At 41.5% G+C, this 22,831-nt stretch overlaps 1 protein-coding gene across 2 annotated transcripts in view; it reads right to left on the bottom strand.

The window, feature by feature from the left end:
• Positions 1 to 1,378: 1,378 nt before the first annotated feature.
• The window catches only part of Man2a1 (mannosidase alpha class 2A member 1), a 173,887-nt gene continuing 152,434 nt past the window's right edge, over positions 1,379 to 22,831 (bottom strand). For both annotated transcript variants that reach the window (XM_059278209.1, XM_059278211.1), the window contains 3 exons: positions 17,729 to 17,932; positions 5,686 to 5,796; positions 1,379 to 4,091 (listed from right to left, as the gene is read on the bottom strand). In XM_059278209.1, the coding sequence (XP_059134192.1) occupies positions 3,939 to 4,091; positions 5,686 to 5,796; positions 17,729 to 17,932 (468 nt within the window). In that variant the 3' untranslated portion in view covers positions 1,379 to 3,938. The remainder of the gene's footprint in view (positions 4,092 to 5,685; positions 5,797 to 17,728; positions 17,933 to 22,831) is intronic.

Raw genomic sequence — 22,831 nt, 5'->3', positions numbered from 1 at the left:
GTGTTCCTACTGTACTTTGCCTGACATCCGAAACACCAACTCCTATCCAAAACACCCTTACCACTCTGAAGCCATATCCACAGCTACAGATTCCCATTTTCCACGGGCCCACCCACTCTCCCATGTTCGTAAGCTTCTTAAGTCTATGTCCTTAATGCAATCATTGGCATATGAAGAAGAGAGCCAGTGGCACTAACATGACACTAACTCCAAGACATGTGACATGTGCTACCCACAATGACATAAAGGTCCTCTTTCTACCAGGGGCTCTGCAACGTCTACACACGGGTCTGGGTCGTCTGGTGCTCATCTTGCCAATGAACGGAAAGCCCGAGAACAAGGACAGCAGTAGCAAAGGCAGGGCAAGAGATAAAGGCCAAACCTGGAAAACCTCACACTTGGTTTCCGCTGGATTGCGAGCGCGCACGTGTACTCTCCTGAACATCACTGACGGAAGGCAGTTTCCCATTTTAGATGGAGGCAGTTTGTACTGAAGGATTCTTGTCCACTTTGGCCTCAAGGTATTTGTGTTCAGCTTGTGACAGGAACGGCCACACTTGCTAATTCCTTCTCTACTGTAGGTTTTGATCCAACCACTCAAAACCAGACTCACCTCAGCTGCTTTCAAATCAACATTTGTAGGACATGTTATGAACACATACTCACCTAAACCAAAAATTCTTTACCAGGTTTAATAACATTTTTGTAACATGCTGATAATCAAAATTTATGGAGCCAAGGACTTACTTTTTATTACTTCCCAGGTAGATATACTTTTACATATTTGTGTATACATATTATAATTTGCTGAATTTCTTTACTGTATGTCACCCGAAATAAGTCTAAGCTTCCCGGTTAGCATGCACCTGTGGACCTTCAGGACTCTTTGTCCTCACCAACTGGAGATTATTGGAGGAAGTCCTCAGGCCCCGCAGCTATGTGTTAGCCTGGACAGAGCAGCGGCAGTATCGGGCATTCTGTCTTCCCACCAGCTTTACTTTCTGGATCAATTACAGGAACCTTCTTAGCTTCATATGCTGATTTCCCTCCATTTCCTGTTCTGTCCTGCTCTTTCCATACATAGAATCTGACCAGAGTCTTCCTATCATGTAGTTGGCTAGAGATGGATCCATGGATTCAACAGCTGGGCAGGGTTCCAGACTCCAGTCCAAAGGTACTCCAAACAGGATGTGAAACTTATTAATATTCATCTGCCACCCATTCACAGAATCCTTTACTAACTAGAGCTGGACTGAAGAACGATGGTTTCTTCATGAAGGAACAAAGAACAGGCCCCTCCCACTGCTCCACCCTGTGTTATAAATGGGTCAATATGTCTACTTACAAATAGGATTAAGAACTACTCTAGAAGACAGTGCACAGGATAAGATTATATTTTATTAGAGATCTTATATTACATATTCCCAAAAAGTTATAAAAATCTTCCAAGAGAAAAATATCAAAACCTGTTGATTTCAATGAGCAAAATAATCAAAATGAAAGTAAACATTTTCTTCTAGACAAAGGACTGTGAAAACATTTCAGCACAGGTACAAAGACACAGGGAGCTAATTACGATGTTTTATAACATCTTACAGCATTTTATTTAAAAATCAATATTTTTAGAAAAGAAGATATATGAACAATGCACCTATTAAACAAAATTAAAATTTCAAGAAGTGAGGAGAGAACAGTAAAGCAATGCCTTGGTCCACTGAACATCTGTGACAATCCGTGTAATAAAATCCAACCAAACAGACCACTGAGGTCACGACAGAAGTGTGGCTGGCTGTTATGTGTGCCAGAGAAACTGAATTATTTAGTTAATTCTTGACCATAACCCAAAGCAAAAAAAAAACCCTCTCTTCATTTCCCTGATGCTGTAGTCTGAAAATAACGTTAAAAAGCAGAAACTTGCTGGTTCCGTAGAATTTCTGCTTCACCTGTGAGTAAAGAGCTGGTGGCAGCAGCACACACTGAGCCAGGGCCCCGACTGGCACAGGGCAGACCCATTTTTATTGCGTCAGTTTTCATTTCATCCCGTCAGAATTTCTGCAGTACTTAAGTACCGTCACGTAACCACCGAACACAGTGAACACCCACAGGAAGCTACACCCTTAAGATACAACCAGAATACCGATCCTGTTCCTGGGATTTGCTCCCGGCTATCCTAGCCAATGTCCGCAGAGGTCTACAGATGGAAGGTGTTCCGTTGAATTTCAGATGCTTATTCCCCAACAAGTGAGGAAGGGAATGGACATCACATGCTTATTGCATGAAATCATACCCTTGCAGTACTGTTGTCGACTCTGGAATTGTTTCCTTGATGATTTATAGGCAAAGGAGTTTATGAGCAGAACCAAACAGTGAGTGCAGGAGCTGTGTCTAGAGTGAAAATCCAGAGGACTATCAGAATAATATATAATAATAATAATAATGCTTTTCTCTGTAAGGGTATTGGAATGACAAGAGGTAAATGGAAGTTTGAAGTCAGAGAATACTAAACCAGGTTAAGACACTGAGGAGAATTTTTCAAAAGTGTACAGAGCCAGAGAATTCTTTTCTAGGCTGACATTAAATACTATTATTATATTAAAGAAACAATGATTTCAAATAAACTTAAAAGTCTTGTGATGGCACATGGGCTAGAATAACACACTGAGGTCACCACACACCAAAGTTTGGAACCTAGTCTTTAGTTAAACACATCAAGATGAGCGACACGCAGTGGATTTTAAGACAGTCTCTTTTAAAGCCTTCTCTCTTTAATATGGTTGACTACTGTGAAATGCAAACAGGATTTGGATCTCATGTGTTACAAAATCCTTGCTTCAAGTCGCTGTTTCCTTGGCAGCAGCATATTTTAATTAACAATATTTTTCTTCCTTGTTTTGTTTTCTGACATCTCAGTACATTCAAATAGTCAAAATGTTTAGAGTAACACCACCACAAATTTAATGAAACAGATCAGAATGTGGCCAGCATTATCAAGCAAAAGTTACATAATTTACGTGTTATAGAAAGCACCCAACCCCTGCCCCAGCCTCCCCACACCCCTCCCCTTCCCACACAGTAATATGGACACCAAAAGGTTTAACAAGACTTATAAAAAAATAAGGCACATTTATTTTTGATATGGTAATTTAAAAATAGAAAACCCCGCCTTGGAACACCTGTATTCAAATGAGCTGTGTAAAAAGACACCTCGTGGTACCGAAAATGGAATTGCTTCTTCTGTTTCAGTGACAATGGACTACATTGCACCCATCCCACATTGTCAAGTAATGAAAATATGCCTCTTTTTCTCCTGGCAAATGACTAAAAAAAACAGTTCTTTTTTTTAAATGTACGGGTAGGAAATGGTAATTGAGAGGTTCATTGGGAAGGAGTATGAAAATCAACGACATTTATCATAAGGGTTGAAGGATTGCACTTTGCCACATATTTTAAACACACACAAAAATTTAAATTTGTAGCAATGATCAATGATTACAACTATTTTGGCCATTAAAAACTATTACCTACCAACTTTTGTTTTTTTCTTTCCATTTAGGTCAAATGGGTATTTTTTATAAAACCAATAATCAGAAACATGAATATTTTTAAGACTCTCTTTACAACCCTCAATTCAAACATAATTAGTGAGCACTTAACCTGAGATACAGTCTGTTGAGGGGTTATCTTTCAATATTCTTTTTTTGTTTTGTTACTTCAGTTCACACTGATAGTAGTAGTTTGTGGGACAAACTTAGAAAAGGAAACCTTTTGAAAGCATGGCTTTTTCTTCTTTTCTTACTAGACTAGTTTAAAAAAAAAATCACAGAATTCATGTTCTCCCAGTAGCCAGAAGCTAAAGTAATGTGCTTAGTTATTGCACGTAAAAACCATGACGGTAACAAAGTCAGAGTTTCTCCACTCCAATGCGAAGAAAGTTGGTTTCACCTCAAGCGGATGCGGAATGTGCTGATTTCCATGGGACTCAAGTTGATCTCACTCACATTCTGGGCATCGGGAGGCCAGTGCATCAAGGACAGTGAGGAAGGAATGAGGCTTTCCACAGCAAACTTGTTGAAAAGTTTGGGGACTGACATCTAAAAAAGCAAGTGACAAGATTTGCATATTCAGATCAACCCTGAGATTTGCATATTCAGATCAAGCCTGAGTGAAGACTTGTAGCACATCTATAAAATTAATTTAAGAAAAGCACAGGAAGGAATACATTTATGTGGTAAAGTTTCCTTTTAAAAAAAGGAAGGAAGAAGGACATTCCTGAACACATAAACTCCCTGGAGAGACACATAGCTGTAAGCCGTTCCTTTGCATTTCTGTTAGTATTATATGTGGACATTTTCAACATAAGAGAGGACACCTAAGAGCCAACAAGTCCCTACAGTCCCTGAGGGCTTTAAAATCATCAAATACTTTTGGTCAATATTTATCCCTAATAATGGTGATTCTAAACCAGTGTCCAAACCCCTTTTCCAAAAGAATTGAAAAATAAGACACAGGTTCATTATAACAATGGCTCAATATATTACTGACCTCAGTCTACAGGGACATCAGGAAAATATATTCTTTACCTTGCCAGGTTATCCTAAAGTGTCTCTTGGGATAATAAGACTTTATTATCTCTCTTAAGACTATTTTAAAATATCTCAACACTAGAAGGTTCATTACGTATATTCAGATCATCACTAATAGGGTGGAAATACACTGGAAAACACACACACACACACACACAGAGAGAGAGAGAGAGAGAGAGAGAGAGAGAGAGAGAGAGAGAGAGAGAGAGAGAGAGAGGGAGAGAGAGAGGGAGAGAGAGAGAGAGAGAGGGAGAGAGAGAGGGAGAGAGAGAGAGAGAGAGAGTGTGGGACAACCACAGTGATCCAAGCAAACCCTCTTCTCAGACCTTAGGATGTGTGCTAACTTGTAGCATTGGATCAAGACTGCTTGAGTCTGTTCTGTGGTGTGCCTATGGAGTTCCGGCAGGGAGCTGACTCTGCCAAGCTGCTGGCTATGGGCAAGGACCAGGCAGCTGCTTTGTGAGTCACGGCTCTCTTAGAGGCAGGAGGCTGGATGTTCATCCTTCCAAGGAGAGGCTGATGAACTGCCAGACGACCAACTTAAGGAGAAAAAATCAAGAACAGGCAAGCAGCCAGCAGGGTGCAGACTAATGAGCCATCTGATCTCCACAGTGATGACTCAGACACAAATCTGGATCAATCAGGAGACCCAGACAAACATTTATTTCTCCAAATGAATCAACTGACTTGAGCTCTGCACAGCTGCCTCTGGGCTGTGTTCAATTATTCATTGACCATGATCTTGATGTTTATGCCATAACTTCATTGCTATGCCAATCATCAGTTATTTTGAAATTTGTCCCAGCCTTTGTGGAAAGTGAGTTCTACCTACCATGGCTAAACTACATGGTACGGGAGCATGGGTGGCCTGGATGAGTGGAAAATGGGGAGAAGGAGATGTAATGTGCTTTAGTCTCAAAACGGAAGACCAAAACTTTAGATGGAGCAAGTGTTTTCGGAAGATGAAGAAACCGCAGCTGGCCTGCAGGCAGGTGGGAACAAAGGAATTCTGGGCAATGAAGGGCTAGATCGTCCTAGCTGCAGCAGGTGAGCATTTCAAAGCACTGTGGTCTTGACTAACCAAAACACACTCTTAACTTACCTTTCCCTGAGTAGTAGAACAGGAAAGCCCCGTGCCTCTACTGGAGAACTGGCAATCAAACCCTTTCCTGTGGAGGATCAAGGCTGCCTCATCAGAATAGCCTTTGCCCATCTGAAAATGAGAACACCAGTATACCACACAAGTGAGTCTTTACAGCACTGTCTGATGTCTGTACATTTACTCGGCAATGAGAGACGATAAACTCATCTCTTCAAAGGTCCACACTCGTTGGGCCCATCCATTTCCATCCCCACTCAAGTTTACCTCCAAGGTTCTGGTTAAAGTAACTTCATGCCTTCGCTTCCTCATGATCCCTGAAGGGATAGATTTCTTTTTGCCCACATTCCAATACTGATTTATTAAAGTTTCTTCAAATAAAATAATCTAGTTTTTTACATACACATCTATTGAATAAAACATACATAAACTTAGTCCTAGTTTGGACAAGTGATGATATAACATCAGCCTTAACATGGGAAAACTCTTGTCTATTAAGTACTACTTCTGTGAGGTGCACTGACATTTTTAATCTTTAATGTGTTGCTTCATTATTTTTATAGAAGAGGCATTTAAACTGAATTAGTTATGCTATGCCAGCCCACATATATTAATTTGATACATCATTTTAAGTTCAAATTACAGGAATCTTCCTGGGGCAAAGAGAAAAACACCAAACATAACCAGTCAGTGATGAGGAGAAACATACATTTTATTTGTTGGTTTATTCATTTGCAATAAATTCTCTTGCATCCATCTAAATTGTGATATCATGTATGATTCAGATTTGGGGGTATTTGAAGTTAGAATCATCTTAATAATTTGTTTTCTAAAGTGCAAAGATGGAGTCTGAAGAGATGACTCAGTGAGAAAAAGCACTTGGTGAACAAGCCTGATGATCCGAGTTCAAATCCCCAGGACCTACATAAAAGGGCAGAAGCAAAGTGCAACCATCTCCAATCCCGGCAGTCCCTACCTGAAAATGAGAGATGGAGACGGCATCTCTGGGTGCTCACAGGCCAGTTAGCCCAGCTTACCCAGCAGCAAAGATACCCTGCCTCAAGCAAGGCAAAAAAGGCAAGAACCAAGATTGGCAGGCTTCTAACTTGCACGTCGTGTGTACTGCGGCCCCCGCACATGCTCACATATGCACTCAAATACACACAATGGGGGGGGGGAGTGTAAAGGTGTTTGTGAGGATAAGCGAAATGAATTAAAAATCTTTGGAACTTTTATGACATGTAAGCCACCAAAGGAGAGCTGTCTGTTGCTAGACACCGATTCCGGGACAGACACAATTTACTTCTCTCTTCTCCAGCCCGAGAGATGACATGGCCAAGCTCATGATCATCATCACTAGAGGCCAAGCTCCATTTCATGTGATGCAGGGTTATCTTTTCTGAACAACTGCCAGAAAAATCTCCATGTGACTTGATGCTAAGGAGCCTGAGCAATTTAAACTGCCCTCCCCGCTCAGGGTCTAACCTAGGATAACATGCTCTGACACTGGGCACTGGTATTATTTTCAGGGGTATTGCAATATTTCAGGGGTATTTTAATTTCAGGAGAGAAAAAGATGTAAAGAACTCTGAATCATCAGGGGACCATGATATACACAGCAACTCTAAATCTATAGATGATAAAGATGTCTAATAAAACTTCAACAAAATGTTGCACCCCGAAACACATTTCAGAGCATAAAAATAGCACATAGAAAACCCTTCGCTAATTATACACAGATCATCATAAGAATAACAATGAGAAATCAATCCTGTACCAACTGTGGCACCTGGGAACAGCAACTTATTTTAAGCGTTAATTTGTCTATAAAATAGAACTAATATTTGCCTGCTTCCTGCATGAACTCATCCTGTGGATGACTCCAGCAGGAATTTTGTCTACACTGTCTCACAGAGCCTCAAAAGACAAAATATGCTCATTGAGAAACCGAAAATGAGTGGCTTAGAACCTAGGTCAGGATTTAGCCACTCTGTGCTCTGCAATTTAGTAGCTGCATTTAGTAAAGCCAGGTTTCCCCATTTCTAAAAAATAGAGATGAAATGAAATAACCTAGAAAAGATGTGGTCCAGTGTTTGATATAGGAGGCCCTTGGCTATTAGTGTTTTTTAAGAAATTCGTCAACTTAAATAGATGATTACAAACATTACAAATTAACACAAATGAAATTCACATTTATAAAATTCCCCACTGACATTATAACTTTATAGCTAAAGAAAAAGAGAACTGTCCATTTTTATATCTACAGTTATATATCAAAGCCCCAAACAGTCTATACGTGGATTTATAGATTAAATGCCTTCTTAATTAAACTCTTCTAGAAGCACTTGTCACTATTAACCTAAAATATGTGGCATTTTTAACTTTCTGGAGCATTCACAAAAAGCCACTTAACCTAGTACTATAGAAGTTTTTACACACACACACACACACACACACACACACACACACACACACACAAGAAATCAAATGAAATAACCGAATTAACAGGGGAGAGAATGCCCCAACTAGACATCAAAATCAGTGCCACTTTTAATGTGAAACTTCCAGTGCCAGGAATGGGTTACATCTAGTTGACTCGTTGGTCAATGCGGCCCCGTGGAAAACCCCAAACATCACGGGCTACTGCCAAGGCTACTGGTTGCCCTCCACAAACTGAAAGTAAAGCCCTATGGCTGAAGACAATACTTATATATTTCATTGAGCACGAAGAAGTCGAACTTCATTTAAATTCCTATTCATAAATTCATAAAACTACTGTTCTGCTAAAGGACTGTAGCAATAAAATAACTCCTAACAATATTCCGCTGTATTCATAGATCTGTGTCTCATCAGCCATCATCAGAGAAGCTTCCTCTTGCAGTGGATGGGGACTAACTCAGACACCCACAACTAGACCATGATCAGAGTGAGAGACTTCAGAGTACTCAGTCTGGAGTGGGATGTCTTCATCAAATCCCCTGCTTTGGGGCTCAGGGATCAGGGCTCAAGGATCTGTTCAGGAGAGGAGGAAGGAAGATTCTAAGAGCCAGAGGGGATGGATGACTCCAAGGAAACAGTGTCTTCCAGACAGGACAGGACTGACATACACATGACCTCACCGACCACGGCAGCATGCACAGGGCCTGCACAGGTTCAAGTCAGATGAGGTTCTGGTGCTGAGAGGGGGAAGTTGACATGAACTCAACCCTCAACCAAGAAGCTATCTGCAGTTGACACCCACATGCAAAGGAAAAGTCAGTTTTCTCCAATGGAGTCCCACGGGGTGTATTACCACACCTCAGGGCAGGCCCATGCCCAGGAGTAGTTGGCCAACTCAAAATGAACTCAATGGTGTTTTTGTAAACTTTAAATCTCATTTTGCTTAGTTTGGGTAGGCTCTGAGACTCCCTCTTGAACTAGCCACTCTGGAGAGGACACGTGTAAACACTGGCAAATGACTGCCCCAACTAAACCCTCAGCCACAGACAGCAGAGACTTCCGGGATTGTGATCAAGTCAACCCAGTCCCTGTGATGAGAAAGGGAAGTGACTTGGGCTCCCATCAAAACAAAGAAGCTATTTGTAGCTGACATACTTCAAGACAGGCCCCACACGCAGCAGTAGATGCCAAAATAAAACAAACTCAAGGCATTTGTAGACATTTGGTCCCATATTGCTTTGTTTGGGATTTTCTTTTTTCATCTTACTGGTCTTTTGCTTGTATATTATAGCTTCTGATTCAGTGCTTGTTTGTGTGTGTGTGTGTGTGTGTGTGTGTGTGTGTGTGTGTGTGTGTATTTGTTTTCTAAAGAGAGAGATGAAGAATGAATAATGGCGTGGAGTTCTTGAATGAGTGGGGAGGTGGGAGGATCTGGGAGGAGTTGGGGGAAAGTTAGAAAGTGTTATTACAATACTTTTTTATTTTAAATTTTAAATTCTATGAAATTTTTTAAATATGATAACCATCAAAAAAAGTAGGGAAACTGAATTTAACTTGAATATGTATTCAAGAAAACTTTTATACTTTCAAGCAGGTACACTATGTGCTCTAAGATAGTAAATAGATGCTTAATTTTTAAAAAAAATACACGAATATGTTATTAATATTAGGACCCCAGAGGACAGGGGTGTGGGGAAATATACACCCCATGAAAACTGCACCAAGTTATGCTTGCAACTGTCTCTGAAATAGGCCAGGTCACATCTGAGGGTGAATCACTGAGTTCAGGCTGGGTGTTCAACAGTCAAAAAACCATTATAGAAGTCACTTCCTGAGATAAAATCCAATATCCCCAGAGCTAGGCTGTGAGGCTATTCCTGTGACAGGATGCAGTATAGGAAAGTTGAACTAGTCTGAAGAGTGAATCCCTCAGACAAGGCTGGGATTAGAGAACGCTGGATCCGAGCGAGGTCTGGTTCCACAAACCAGTCATGAGGTTTCGAATAATCATTGAGTTTCAGTAAATGCAGGGAGCTGGGTTAGACTCCTGAAGAGTCCCTCTGATGACCAAAGGCCAACCACTGTGACAGTGACAGTGATTCCACACATGTCGAATACAGGCTGTAGCCAGACAATACATACAATGGCCTTTACTGATGAACTCACTCTATGTGAGTCACAATAACCTTTAAGATGGTTAGCAAACATAATGACATAATGTAATATTAGCAAGTTTGTATATGCAGGAAAATGCCCACCACAAAGCATTCTCTCTCACAGTCTGAGAGCAAGAATGACTCATGACCCTGCTTCAGCACTCTTGGGACCTTACCATTCAATGGCTACCACACTATGTAAGAGAAGATAAGAAAGGACAGTAGTGTCTCTCTCTTCTTATTTCTATGCTGAGAGGAAGCACAAGATGAGCCCCAACTGACCAGAGTCTCCAAAAAGAGCAAGGGGTACACAGTCTCCTCATAGGGCTTCAAAGGTGCTCACACATTAAGAACAGTTAAATACCCTAAATACAGTGTGGGAAAACTTCTCTACACTGCTCAGATTCTCCAAGAATTTAGACTTTTAGAAACATATTTAGCAACTCACACAACATCCATCTTCATTGCATTCTGGCAGTGAGAAACCTTAGAAAATCCCACACTTGACTGCAAGTCCTGAGACGGAAAGTAACTAGTAAAAAGTCATTTTTCAGGACACTCATTAAAATGCCCAGTAACAGTTCTCGGTTCTGATCAACAAGATAAGATAACAACAGATGTTAAGGGAAGGTGAGCAGTTGTTCTTAGACATGTACAACAAAGGACAATCCACCCCCTCAATTCTCACCTTTTCAGAGGCTAGGGAGATCAATAAAGCACCAATCAATTCTTATAAAAAAGGAAAAACAAAAACCTCAAAGTGTCATGTATAAGGGAGGGGGGACGGTAGTATAGACAAGTGAAGATAGAAAGTTTCACATTAAAAGTGGCACCAATTTTGAAAGGACTGGTTAACTTTTTGCAAGAACACAGTTAACCACAAATAAAAATAAATCACACAGGGAACATAAGAGTAATACGTGTAAATTAAGTGAAAATGCCAAAACATAAATAATGGAACAAGTTGACAAAATCTGGGCTACACATTATTTTTCAAAGCATTAAAGTTGAACAGCTCCATCTCCAAACTGAATGCTGGACCAACTATCTCTCTGGCTCGCTCTCTCTCTGTTCCAAGGTTAATTTGTGTGTTTAGTCTTCAGAACTCTGACTCATGATCTGTCTACCCAGGAGAGTTGTATTGATTTGAATGGGAATGGCCCCTGTGGAGGCCCACAGAGGCTATTTAGTAAGACCTTATTCAGGGTCAGAGAATCTGGCCTTGCTTTACCCAGCAAGGCTGCATAAAGAGATGATTTGGTCATGGGGGTGGTTATCAGGTGTTTGGAAAGGTCTACACTTGGCTGTATGCTGATCTTGCAAGGGGGGGGGGTCTTTTGCCTCTCCTCTTGGCATTTTATAAAAAGCCCTTTGGAATAAAGCTCTGGTCAGTGACTGGGTATTGACCCACAGCCCTCCCAAAGCTATCCTATGTCTCTGTCTTTCTCCTCTTCATCTTTCTTTCTACCTAATATTTCCTCATTTCTCTCCTCTACCCAAGAACCCCTCGAAAGGTGAGAGCAGGTCAAAGCTGGTCTCCCATGGACTCTCACAGGCCCCTATAGGCTCATGTACTTGAATGTTTGTTCCTCAGTTGGTGGAACTGTTTGGGAAGGATTAGGAGGTATGTCACTGGGGGTGGCTTTGAGGTTTCCAAAGTCCATGCCGTTCCCAGTGAGCCTTCCATTCTACATCTTCTAATTGTTGCAACAGATAAGATCTCAGCTATCACTCCAGCACCATTCCTGCCTGTCTGCTGCCATGATGATCATAGACTAACCCTAGGAAACTGAAAGCAAGCCCCAATTAAAGGCTTTGTTTTTATAAGTTGCCTTATCACAGTATCTTATGATAGCAATGAGGAGTAACTAAGATAGGAGTATTTCAGCATCCTCACCACAAGACTTCCTCTTCCTTAAAGAGTTGACCTTTTCCAGTGACCTGGGTTTTCCTACTTAGTATACTTTGGTGGTGTTCACGTTACCCAGGTTTCAAACCTTTAGAGAAGCTTCACTGTGGTGATATTTTATTTGTGCTGAAATGTGATTTTATTTGTATGTTAATAAATAAAGTTTGCCTGGAGATCAGACATCATAGTGAGCCAGGAACAGAAGTCAGGCAGTGGTAGCCCATGCCCTTAATCCGATCACACGGCAGGCAGAGTCTCTGTGTGTTCAAGGATACAGCCAAGCGTGGTGACATGAGCCTTTAATCCCAGTATCAACCATAGAGACTTGGAGGTCTGTATAGACAGGCAGTGATAAGGAAGTCATGTAGCTGGGCTTAGAGCCAATGAAAAGGCAGAATAGGAAAGCAATAAAAGTGCAGGTTAGGCAGGAAGAAGCTCTCTCATGTGGGAAACTATGGCTTGGTGGTAAGCTAAAGGGTGGTCAGTGGCTCTTCGCTAATTCTCTGATCTCTTCGGCTATTACCCCTGTATTTGGCTGTGTTTCTTATTTACTAAGACTGTTTAGAATTTCATCTACACTTCACCTGAAGTGTTTGAGAGTAAAGGGAAGAGAGAATGATCAAGCGAAGACAGTTCAAAGAAGCGAGGATGAAGAGGCATACTGAGCAAGAAGGTTAACAGTTAAACTCATAGGCAGCTGCGGGGATGAGCCAGCCCACACTACACTCTGTGGCAGGGCTCCTGAGACATCTGCTTGTCATCTCCTTACAAGCACAGCACAAAATCACTTTCCAAATACAGAAAGTGCAAGGGTAAATACGCCTATATAAAAACATAAGCTCATCAACTAATAACAGGATCATTCTTGCAAGTTTGGGACTTTGGGAAACAGAAATGGTAACTCTAAGAAATCAAATAACACCTTCTGAGGCCACAAACAGGACTCAAAATCAGGTCTACCAGGTGGTTTTACATTGATTTAATCTCTAGCCCTTATTTTAAATGGTGGTAACTCACTAATTTCTAGTCTCAAAAGGAAAGGCTTTTCTGAATTATTATTTTAAGTAAATCATTATTAAATCTCTCAGCTCTACTCCCTAAACTTACAGAGCCAGGATCTCTGAGATGTATACATTCATCCAAGTCTCTGTTTCTACAGGTTCCCATATGTGAGCTCGATTCAGAGAATCAGAGGACTGGTACACTGCACCCCAAAATCACCTTCCCGCCCCCCCTGGCCTTTCTCACTCTTGTCCCCCTTCCAGCTCTCCCTGGGTCTTTCTCAGTGCTCTCTCAACCCATAACTCTTTTATCCATGAGCAGCTAGGATGACCAGACTGAAATTTAGAACTGAATGGCCAAGGATGGAAAAGGGGCAGAAAAGGTGCCCCCACAATGCTACTACTTATAGGTATCAGAGAGGAAGAGACCACTACTGTTATCAGGCCAAGCAGTCCTTGGAGCTATTAGGAAAATGTTAATTGACATACTGCCAGTGCAAACCTTGGGTCTTGCTTAGAAACCAATATTTATGTCAATAGTTCCTTGGGGGGGAATGCGTTGCAATCTCCAAGTGAATCCCACTGTTGTATACTGAATGTTGCCAGCACACAAAGCCAAGAACTCAATTCAGAATATTAAAATCTAGCTTCTGGACTTGTCCATCCAATCCTTTCTGGCATTACCTTGTCACTTCTTTGGCATCTTGTGGAGTTACAATGGATATATTTTAGGCAGCAACTTTGTTGAGACAATACTCTCACCGGCTTCACTGAATGATGACCTTTCTTTTTGCAAAGGTTAAGGGCCCAACAAACAACTCTTTACAGGTTTAAATGGACCAATGAATCTCCTCTGCTCTCAATGACCATTCAAAATACATGCTTAGAGTCCAAAGCTAACATAGGAACTGTCACCAATAGATCCAATAATATTAAAACAGCCTCGCATCTCTAGTCCTGGTTACACGCTTGCATGGTACAATGCCACTGACATTTTAGTCCTTCCTTTTCAAATCTTGACATTCATTTATTATCTATTCCCTCTGCTCAAAATCTCTACCTGTTCCCCCACATTCACACATTGTAAGCAGCATCAGGACCAACTGTAAAATGAATTGCTAAAAGGTCTTATTAATGAAAATCCCAGAGCCAGATATTGGGGTAAAATCTGAGAGATCAGAAAAGCAGAAAGAAGCCAGCCACACTCTTTCCACTTGGAAATCCTCAGCCAAAGAGACCTACTTCCAGTATACTCATGTCTATATGCCTTTCTGTTCTCACTTCCTCTCTCTGTCCAGCTACATCACTTCCTCTCTGTCTGTATAGACCTCCAGACCTCTATGGTTAGTGCTGGGATTAAAGGCATGTGTCACCATGCCTAGCTCTGTTCTCCAGTGTGGCCTTGAACTCACAGAGATCTGAATGGATGTTTAATACAGTGGCTGGCTTTTTCCTCTGATCCTCAGATAAGCTTTATTAGGGTGCACAATATTTTGGGGGACACAATATATCACCACAACCAACTGCCTCTTTACTAAGTGTTTCTGCCTCCCAGAGCCTTTCCAAGCATCATTTTGTTTCCCATAGTAAGTTTGAGGCAGGTCTACCTGAAATGGCCCCATTTCACAAACTAAGCCAAGTTAGCCATCTCTTGGGCTACAGGTAGAGAAGGAGAGGTCCATGAGAAGGCGGTGGCTGCAGTAAGTAGGGTGCAGTCTGTTCAGAGTCTGGATGCTCAGGCTATCAACTAATCTTGTAGGAAATGGGATTTTTCGTATGTGTGGTGCTTGGTTGTCCTTAATTGTCAACTTCATACAGCCTGGAGTCATGGGAAAGGAAGCCCTAGAGTGAGTAGCTGTTTTTTTGGCTTGGTTTGTGGCTATGTCTCTGAGGGATTCTTTTGTCTTAATTGATATTGAAGGATCTAGTCCACCATTGGCATTTCCTGGTCAGGTGGTCCAGGGCAATTAAAAAAACAAACAACAACAAAAAACAACAACTAGCTAGATGTGAGACTAGAAGTAAGCCAGCAAAGCAGCCTTCTTCCATGGTTCCTGCCTCCAGGTTCCTGTCTTGAGTTTCTGCCCCGACTTCCTCAATGATAGATTGGTCCTGATCCTGAAAGTGTAAGCTAAAATGAACCTTTTCCTTCTGTAAGATGCTTTTGGTCACAGTGTTTTATCACAGCAACAGAGATGCAAACTGGAACAGGAAGTAATTAGAGTTCTATAGTCTTCATAGAAGACAACCAACAAATGACCACAAAGAAGTTACCATTGAAAATCAGCGATATGAAAACCAATGCCAGCCTTGGACTACAGAGGCTATGACCCTACCTTCCACCAAGTGGCTCAGGCAACTCGGGCTGTTCCAAGAAAACCACACTTTTAATACAGTTACAGAAGAGGGGTCATTTACAAATGAGGCCAAGGGACAGTGGGCCAGAATTCCTCACTGTTAGAAGTCCTTGGGATTTTCAGGTTGCTAACAATCTCTGCATCTACACCAAGAAGTGGAGCCTGAGCCCTGGAGTCTTCTGTGTCCTCTATTCTGTATTCCCTTTCAGTTTGTGAATTAGTGACATGCTATTTCAAAGAAGCTATCTACCCTCGGCTGTTCTCTCCATAGGCCACTCTGGTCTTTATGGGTCAAAAAACAAAACAAAACAAAAAACACACACAAAGGAACAAGATAAAATGCTAGAGCAGTGGTTCTCAGCTTTCCTAATACTGTGACCCTTTAATAAAGTTCCTCATGTCATGGTGACCCCAACTATACAATTATTTTCATTACTACTTCATAACTGTAATTTTGCTCCTGTTATGAATCATATTGTAAATATTTTTGGACATAGAGGTTTGCCAAAGGTGTCGTGACCCACAGGTTGAGAACCGCTGTGCTTGTGCGTGTGCTTCGCAATTCACTTGTTCAACAGAAGGTCTCATCCCATGTCCAGAACAAGAGCAAAGCTCGCTCCCATATTCTGCCCACAGGTGTCCCTCACAGCTTCCATACTTGCTCTGAATCCTGCCAGGATCATTCTCTCATTGTCCCTTACAACCCCCCAGAAATACGGACTGGACCTTTATTTCTTGACCCCCTCCAGGATTCTATCCCAATTCTCATCTTCTCTGTGGGGACTTCTCTACCCACCCTAAGCAAACTAGCGTCACCACCTCTGAACTGCTCTTGGCCCTCCTTCCCCCCCGCCCCTTACCACTCATCACCACTCAGTATATGTTTCCTGTTAGTTCTCTTCTGGAATCTTCTACTAGAAAGGACCGAGGAGCTGAGGCCGTCAGTTTTCTTTGCCGACAGCTGTAAGCCCGGTGCCTAGCGAGCACCTACAGGCATAAGACAAATCCTGCATGCTTACCTCACAGGACAAAACAAGTGTTGCAACACAAACACATAGGTATGGCAGCAGCACCCGCCTTCCTTATTACAAGTCACACCGCTTCCTTCACAGCCTGGCCTAAGTTCCTCATCCTGGGCATGAAGTCTGTAAAGCCCCAGACATCCACAGTGTAGACATTCCCCCTTCCTTGCTCTACTCAGCATGCTCTCTTTATTCTTAAATCCATCTCTCATCTTGGGTTGAGCTCCTGCCTTTCTTCTGCTGAAGCCATTTACTGTGAGATATTGCCCACAGAATCCCTGTCACTTACTACATCCAGCTGTGCACCTACTCACAACATCAAAACAGCTGCATCATACAGAAGAAGGACGGCAAATGTCAAATCTGTACTTATCCCAGATGGACATAAATATAAACCAAAACACACCAGCAGCTAAACTGGATGCCTAATACATCCCTCCCATGCTCGCTTTCAAACATCCTCAAAGTTGGCTCTCCACACAAGTTGCAATGTTTTCAAACAAGAGATATGAAGAACAAAGCATCTATTGTAGAAATGATTAAGCACTACATTTAGTATTCCTCTAACTTTGAGAAACACTGCCTAACAAACAGGAGTAAATGAAACAAGTGACTGGGACTGATGAGCTGTCCCTGTCCCCTAATGATGAGATCCAAGCCCAGCATTAGTTTCCATGTATGGAAAAAGGTGCAAACTCTGACCTGCTCACCACACAGGACTGTCCCATGAGGTAAATAAATCAATACTGGAATATTCTCTAAACTAGAGCAACTGTCAAATGAACAGCATAGTGGCTAAAAGGGGAAGTCCTTGGAATTATTCCACAGAGCACAGGGAAGCTTACTACATGTTATTTTAAGATTTTTTATTTATCTATGTGTGTTTTTGCTCTGCGTGTGGGTGTGTGCATGTGTGTACATGTGTGTGTACGTGTGTGTGTTTACCCAAAGCCCAGTAGAGTGGAGTGTCCTCTGAAGATGAGTTACAGGCAGTTGTAAGCCACTCAACCCAGGTGCTGGGAACTGAACTCAAGTCTCCTGTAAGCTCATGAGAGCTGAGCAATTGCTCCAAAGCGTCCTCAACTTCCTCCTCCCTCCTTACCCCTTGAAGCAAGTCCAGAGTGAAAGAAAGGGTTCTCTGCAGACATCTGCTGGAGTTTACCTTTGTCTGTATCGTGCGTAGGTTAACCAGATGGATGTCACAAGGTAGAGATGACTGAAGCAGCGCCAGTTCACTCAGCAGCTCAACAGCAGGGGAGGAGAGCCTGGCGTTTACTATCATGGGAAGGAAGGGATGGTTGAGGAAGGACGCAGTCATGTGGCTGAGGAGGGAAGGATAACTGACTGGACTCTTCTTGTCTTCTTCCTAGAAGACAAACCAGAAACGCTTGCAAGTTTTGTATTTACAGCACTCACTGAATTAATTCAATTAACTCATTGTCTGACCAAGTTCAAATACAAAACCATATGAATACTCTGGGGTATATTTCACAGACGTCATAGAAAATACGCAACAGAGTATCAAGCTTGTAGAAGGAAATCCAGTAGTGCTCACCAACTCCTGCTTTAACCATCCCCTCCATCCAGTCAACACTAAAGATACTCAAGGCAATTTCCACAGTTTTGATAATGAAGAGCATTCTGTGAAAACTCCCAACATACCACAAAACCTTCAAAGTACAAGAAACACAATGTCCCCCATATCTCACACAACACTGAATGTCAGCACCCCTTTCTTGGGGTTTCTCCATCACATTCTCAAGAGTTCATTTTACACATTCAACAAGGCATATATGGATCTAAAACTATATTTCACAAATGGTTAAAAAAAACAACTTTGAAACCTAAACATTACCAACTGATACAATTAAAACCAAAACAAAACAAGTTGGTTGTACTGGCACATGCCTATAATCCCAGCACTGGGAAATAGAAAATAGTAGCCTTCGCTAAACAGTGAGTTAGAAGCCAGCCTGAGCGACATGAGACCCTTTCATTCATATATATATATATATATATATATATATATATATATATATATATATATATATAAACAAAATAAAATTCTCAAAAGAATCTGATGTTTTCAGCACATTAAAAACACTGGGGACATATATAGATCATCTGTGACCTTTGAATTTGGCAAGTTACCACCAACTTCTTCTTTCTATTTTATTTTAAAATAGCAACTAGTCTGCATCTTATTACACAGTTACTGTACATTTACACAGTACCCTTTTACTCAGTACAGTTTAAAAATACCTTCATTCTTTGCTAGGATGTATCTATACTTATTAGGCAACATTTCTATATGTCCAACATCAATTAAATCTACCGTGGTTAGGGACATACATAAGCAAGATGACATAAAAAATGAAAACTCAGTGCCTACGTAGACCCTTAGCTAATAATGCCCAAGGAGTACAAACAGACATGGGAAGAATGGAGAGGAGAAAATGATTTATGAAGGGTTCTTTGATCACTAGCTACATTTTATGCAAGTTTAATTTTTTATTAGTGACTGACATCTTCAGGTTTTGCATCTTTTTGTGTGATACAGGACTCAAAGATTTGGCTACCTATCTGTGAGAAAAGACTGGATTCATAAAGATCCGGAGCTTAGAATTCAGAATGTCAGAACAGCATCGGTCAGAACGGTGCTAGCAAAAGGCGACAGTAGATGTCATTACAATTCAGACCATGGAGAGGAAAATACTTAATGGCATCAGAGGAACATTGCAGTATTAAAATGCTGGAAAAAATTAGTTCTGAAAGAATTGTATTAAAATGTATCAATTTCCCATTCTTTTTAAAATAAAGATTAAATAAAGCACATAAAATAATGTTCTACAACAATAGTGCCATTTAATGCAGCTTGTAGAATAGCATGACTCAGAAGGGAACATTCTTGACAAGGCACTTAAATGGACTCCCAGAGCAAATGACTTCATAATCTTGGTCAGGATTGCTGACAAAATCATTTCTGAGTAATGGAAGATGAAAGATTCCAGCAGAAAGGTAAACAGGGCCTTCTTGGATTCAAGAGGATGCGTTCAGGAAGCACTCTCTGGTTTTGTGCTGTATTGGGGGAATCCTAGACACTGATATTCAGTGACAGATGAGGTACTTCACTGATGAATCACCTACTGAAATGCTCTGCATGCACACCAATCCTCCAAGCCAGATCAGTTCCCCTGACCCTGGCGCTTCCCTTCTTCGGGGGCCTTTACTCATGGGTCCTAGCCCACAGAATCAAGAGCTCCAAGTATGAGGCCTTGGCAGCATAGAGCTGAGAAGGTAAAATATAAAGCTGTAGGTAAAACTCAAGGATTGAACTACAGGCTACTCTGTGGATCTGAGCTAAGAACTGCACCATAGTCTCTTCCATGAAATGAACAAGGGTCAGAATCAAAGATGTTTGACAAAATCTTATAAAAGGAAACAGTGTTTTAAATGCAACAAGTCACAGAATTAATGATTGTTCTCAGTAAGACAAGTGAGTTAAGAGAAGGGTGTAGTTAGTTTTCTCCATAAAAGCACAATGAACAAATAACAGTGTTGACCAGTAAGCAAAGTCTCAGCCCGGGTCCCCCATACATGTATTTTCTAATTTTGACAGTAACAAGGGGCTCAACAGGATATTTACAGATAAACCGCCACACTCATTTTTTAACCCCCTAGAAAGGCAATCTTCTAAATTCCGAGTCTTGGGTGAAGCCCAGATTTCTAACACATATCTGCTGTAGAAGTGTCACCTGTTTGATTAAGTGGCAAGTGGCTCTGCCAGCCCTTCAGTTGCCAGTACGATTACTAAAAGCATTGTTTGGTTTCTTGTTGTTTGGAAGGTTTTGGATTACGGGAGTCCAGCCTTCTTTGTGCAGTTTGACATGAACGAGTTTCCAGCTTACACTGATCCAACCATATGGAGCTGAAACCTTCTTGGCTGTGCTGGTCTTTGATCAGCAGCTGGACTTCCTGAGCTGTTCTCTGTTCTTTATCAAGCTCACTTGAGTTATCGGACCTGCAAGCATCAAAGGCTTCCACTTCGCTTAGTCAATTATGTGTAAGGAAGAGGTCTTCGGTAATTTGTTTGTTTGTTTGTAGGGCTGTGCTGGAGATGGAACCCAGTGTCTGGTGCACATGATGCAAATTCTCTATCATGGAACTGCAGTCCAGCCTATCATCACGATAGAAAGCTACCTTTGCTGACTCAGTGTGACCTGACACATGGTAGGAGCCTAATAAATGTGTGTGGTAGTAAGTCTATTTATTTAATAAGCCATGTTTTTGTGGTCTGCATGGCATTAAAAGGTTTGTAAAAAGCTACCTCTTTAGAAATTCAGATTTAAAAGCCAACCATGGTGGGCAAGGTTGTGTGGACTTTTAAATCCCATCATTCTGGAAATAGAGACAGGTGGATCTCTGTGTGTTTGAGGCCAGCCTGGTCTACACAGAGTTCAGCCTGCCAAGACTATATAGTGAGACACTGTCTCTAAAACAAAACAAAAACAAAAACAAAAACAAAAAAAAACAACAAAAAAAACCAATAACAACAAAAAACACACAAAAGGTACCCCCAAACCTCCCTAAACAGGTATTTGATTTTTGACCAAGAAACTAGAATTCTGAGTTACGTGGGACCAGCAGTCCCACACAGACACCATCAGCTGGAACTGACAGGGAATGCTCAATGGGGTGTATGTCCTCAAGTTTACCAGAGCATTCTAGTTCCCACTAACACAAACATTTGCTCTTAAATCTGGTAAGCTCTTCATGCTAGGTTTTCCTTATATGAGAAGAACCGGCATCCAAGGCACACCAACAGGACAGTAACACCTGCACAGCTTCTATATCACCAACGGTCCTTTTCCATTCCAGCCCTTGCCAGAAAGAAGGAGGGGCGTCAAAAAAAAAAAAAAATCAGATCTCCAAGAGGTGAACGGCAGAAACAATTCCACTGGCCATCAGCAGGGACGATGTCTCCATTGGTGCCCCAGATCTGTGTCTCCACTGCCTCTGCAGGACAGCCAGAAAACAGGACCCACCACTGTCAGCCTGCCCAGTGTTTCCACAAGTCTGAAGAGTTCACCTTCGGCTGCTCTTTCAACATCGATACTTGGAACATTAGAATGGTTGAAATTAAAAACACTCTAGAAAAGTTAAACCATGGGCCACGCACCGTTCCTTGATCCAGTGTCTTTTAAATCAATTTTACTACAAATTAAAATGTATAGTTTCTTCTCTAGTTCATTTTTTATTTAAAAGCTATGGATTCAAGCCCTAGAATCTATAGTTAAGTAAAAGCGAAATTTCACTAACATAGGATTATAGAAATATTGGATCAAATTTAAATCAATTGCTATCCCAGGAGTTTTGAATGGAATCAAGAAATTGTTCAACTTTAAGTGAGAGTGTTATGGGTCTAAATGAAATTCTTTATTGGTGTAGTAACAGAAATTGTGTATGTTAGTGTCGAGATGGAGAGAAGAAACCAACACAGGTTTCTCTCTTTAAACTGGGCTGATACAAACTTTAACATCTAAAATGAATGTTAATTATTTTTTTCCTAATTTAATTCTAAATACTAGCAAATTGCTTATTTTAAATCATCTGCTTTCATACCGTCAATCTATTTGTCTATTTGTAGACACAAACTGTCTAAATGGGCAAAGAAGCCCCACGATGCCTGAAGATAAAGCAGACACATTCCAAGAGTCTAGAAGGAAGACAACTATGAGGTGTGCTCAATTCCAAGACGGCTCTGCAGCCTCATCCACCTATACATTTGAGCATCCATTCACATGGCACATTGGGCCTTCCTCTAAACAGAAATGATCCTAGAAGCAGAGAAGGACACAGTCCCTACTCTCACGGAGTTTATGGTCCAAAGCAGGAAAAAAGCCTGGCCAACTAATCATACACAAACATGACCAGGAGATGGACAGTCCAGAGGGGGCATAAGAGGAGATGATGTGGACAAGGAAGAAGCAAGCTCCGGTCTGAAGTACCACTAAGAACTCCTTTGACAGGAAGGAGGAAGGGGCGGGTGCTAAGATGCCGCAGAGCAAGAGGGCATGGGAAGAACTCGGCACTGAAGGAAAACCAGTCAGCCTAGTGCAGAAGTGCTGAGAGGCGTGGAAGACGTGTGGGTGACAGAAGACCCAACTGGGGCGGGGTCTATGAGCCAGTCGTCAATTTTTGGCATCAATACTGGTATCAGTGAGAAGACACAGGCTGTTCACTGTCCCACTGATTAACAAAGTGC

Source organism: Peromyscus eremicus, chromosome 13 (genome assembly GCF_949786415.1).
Source record: "Peromyscus eremicus chromosome 13, PerEre_H2_v1, whole genome shotgun sequence".
Classification (NCBI taxonomy): Eukaryota; Metazoa; Chordata; class Mammalia; order Rodentia; family Cricetidae; genus Peromyscus; species Peromyscus eremicus.
Note: the sequence above shows the minus strand (reverse complement) of the source record. Positions and strands in the feature narration are given on the sequence as shown.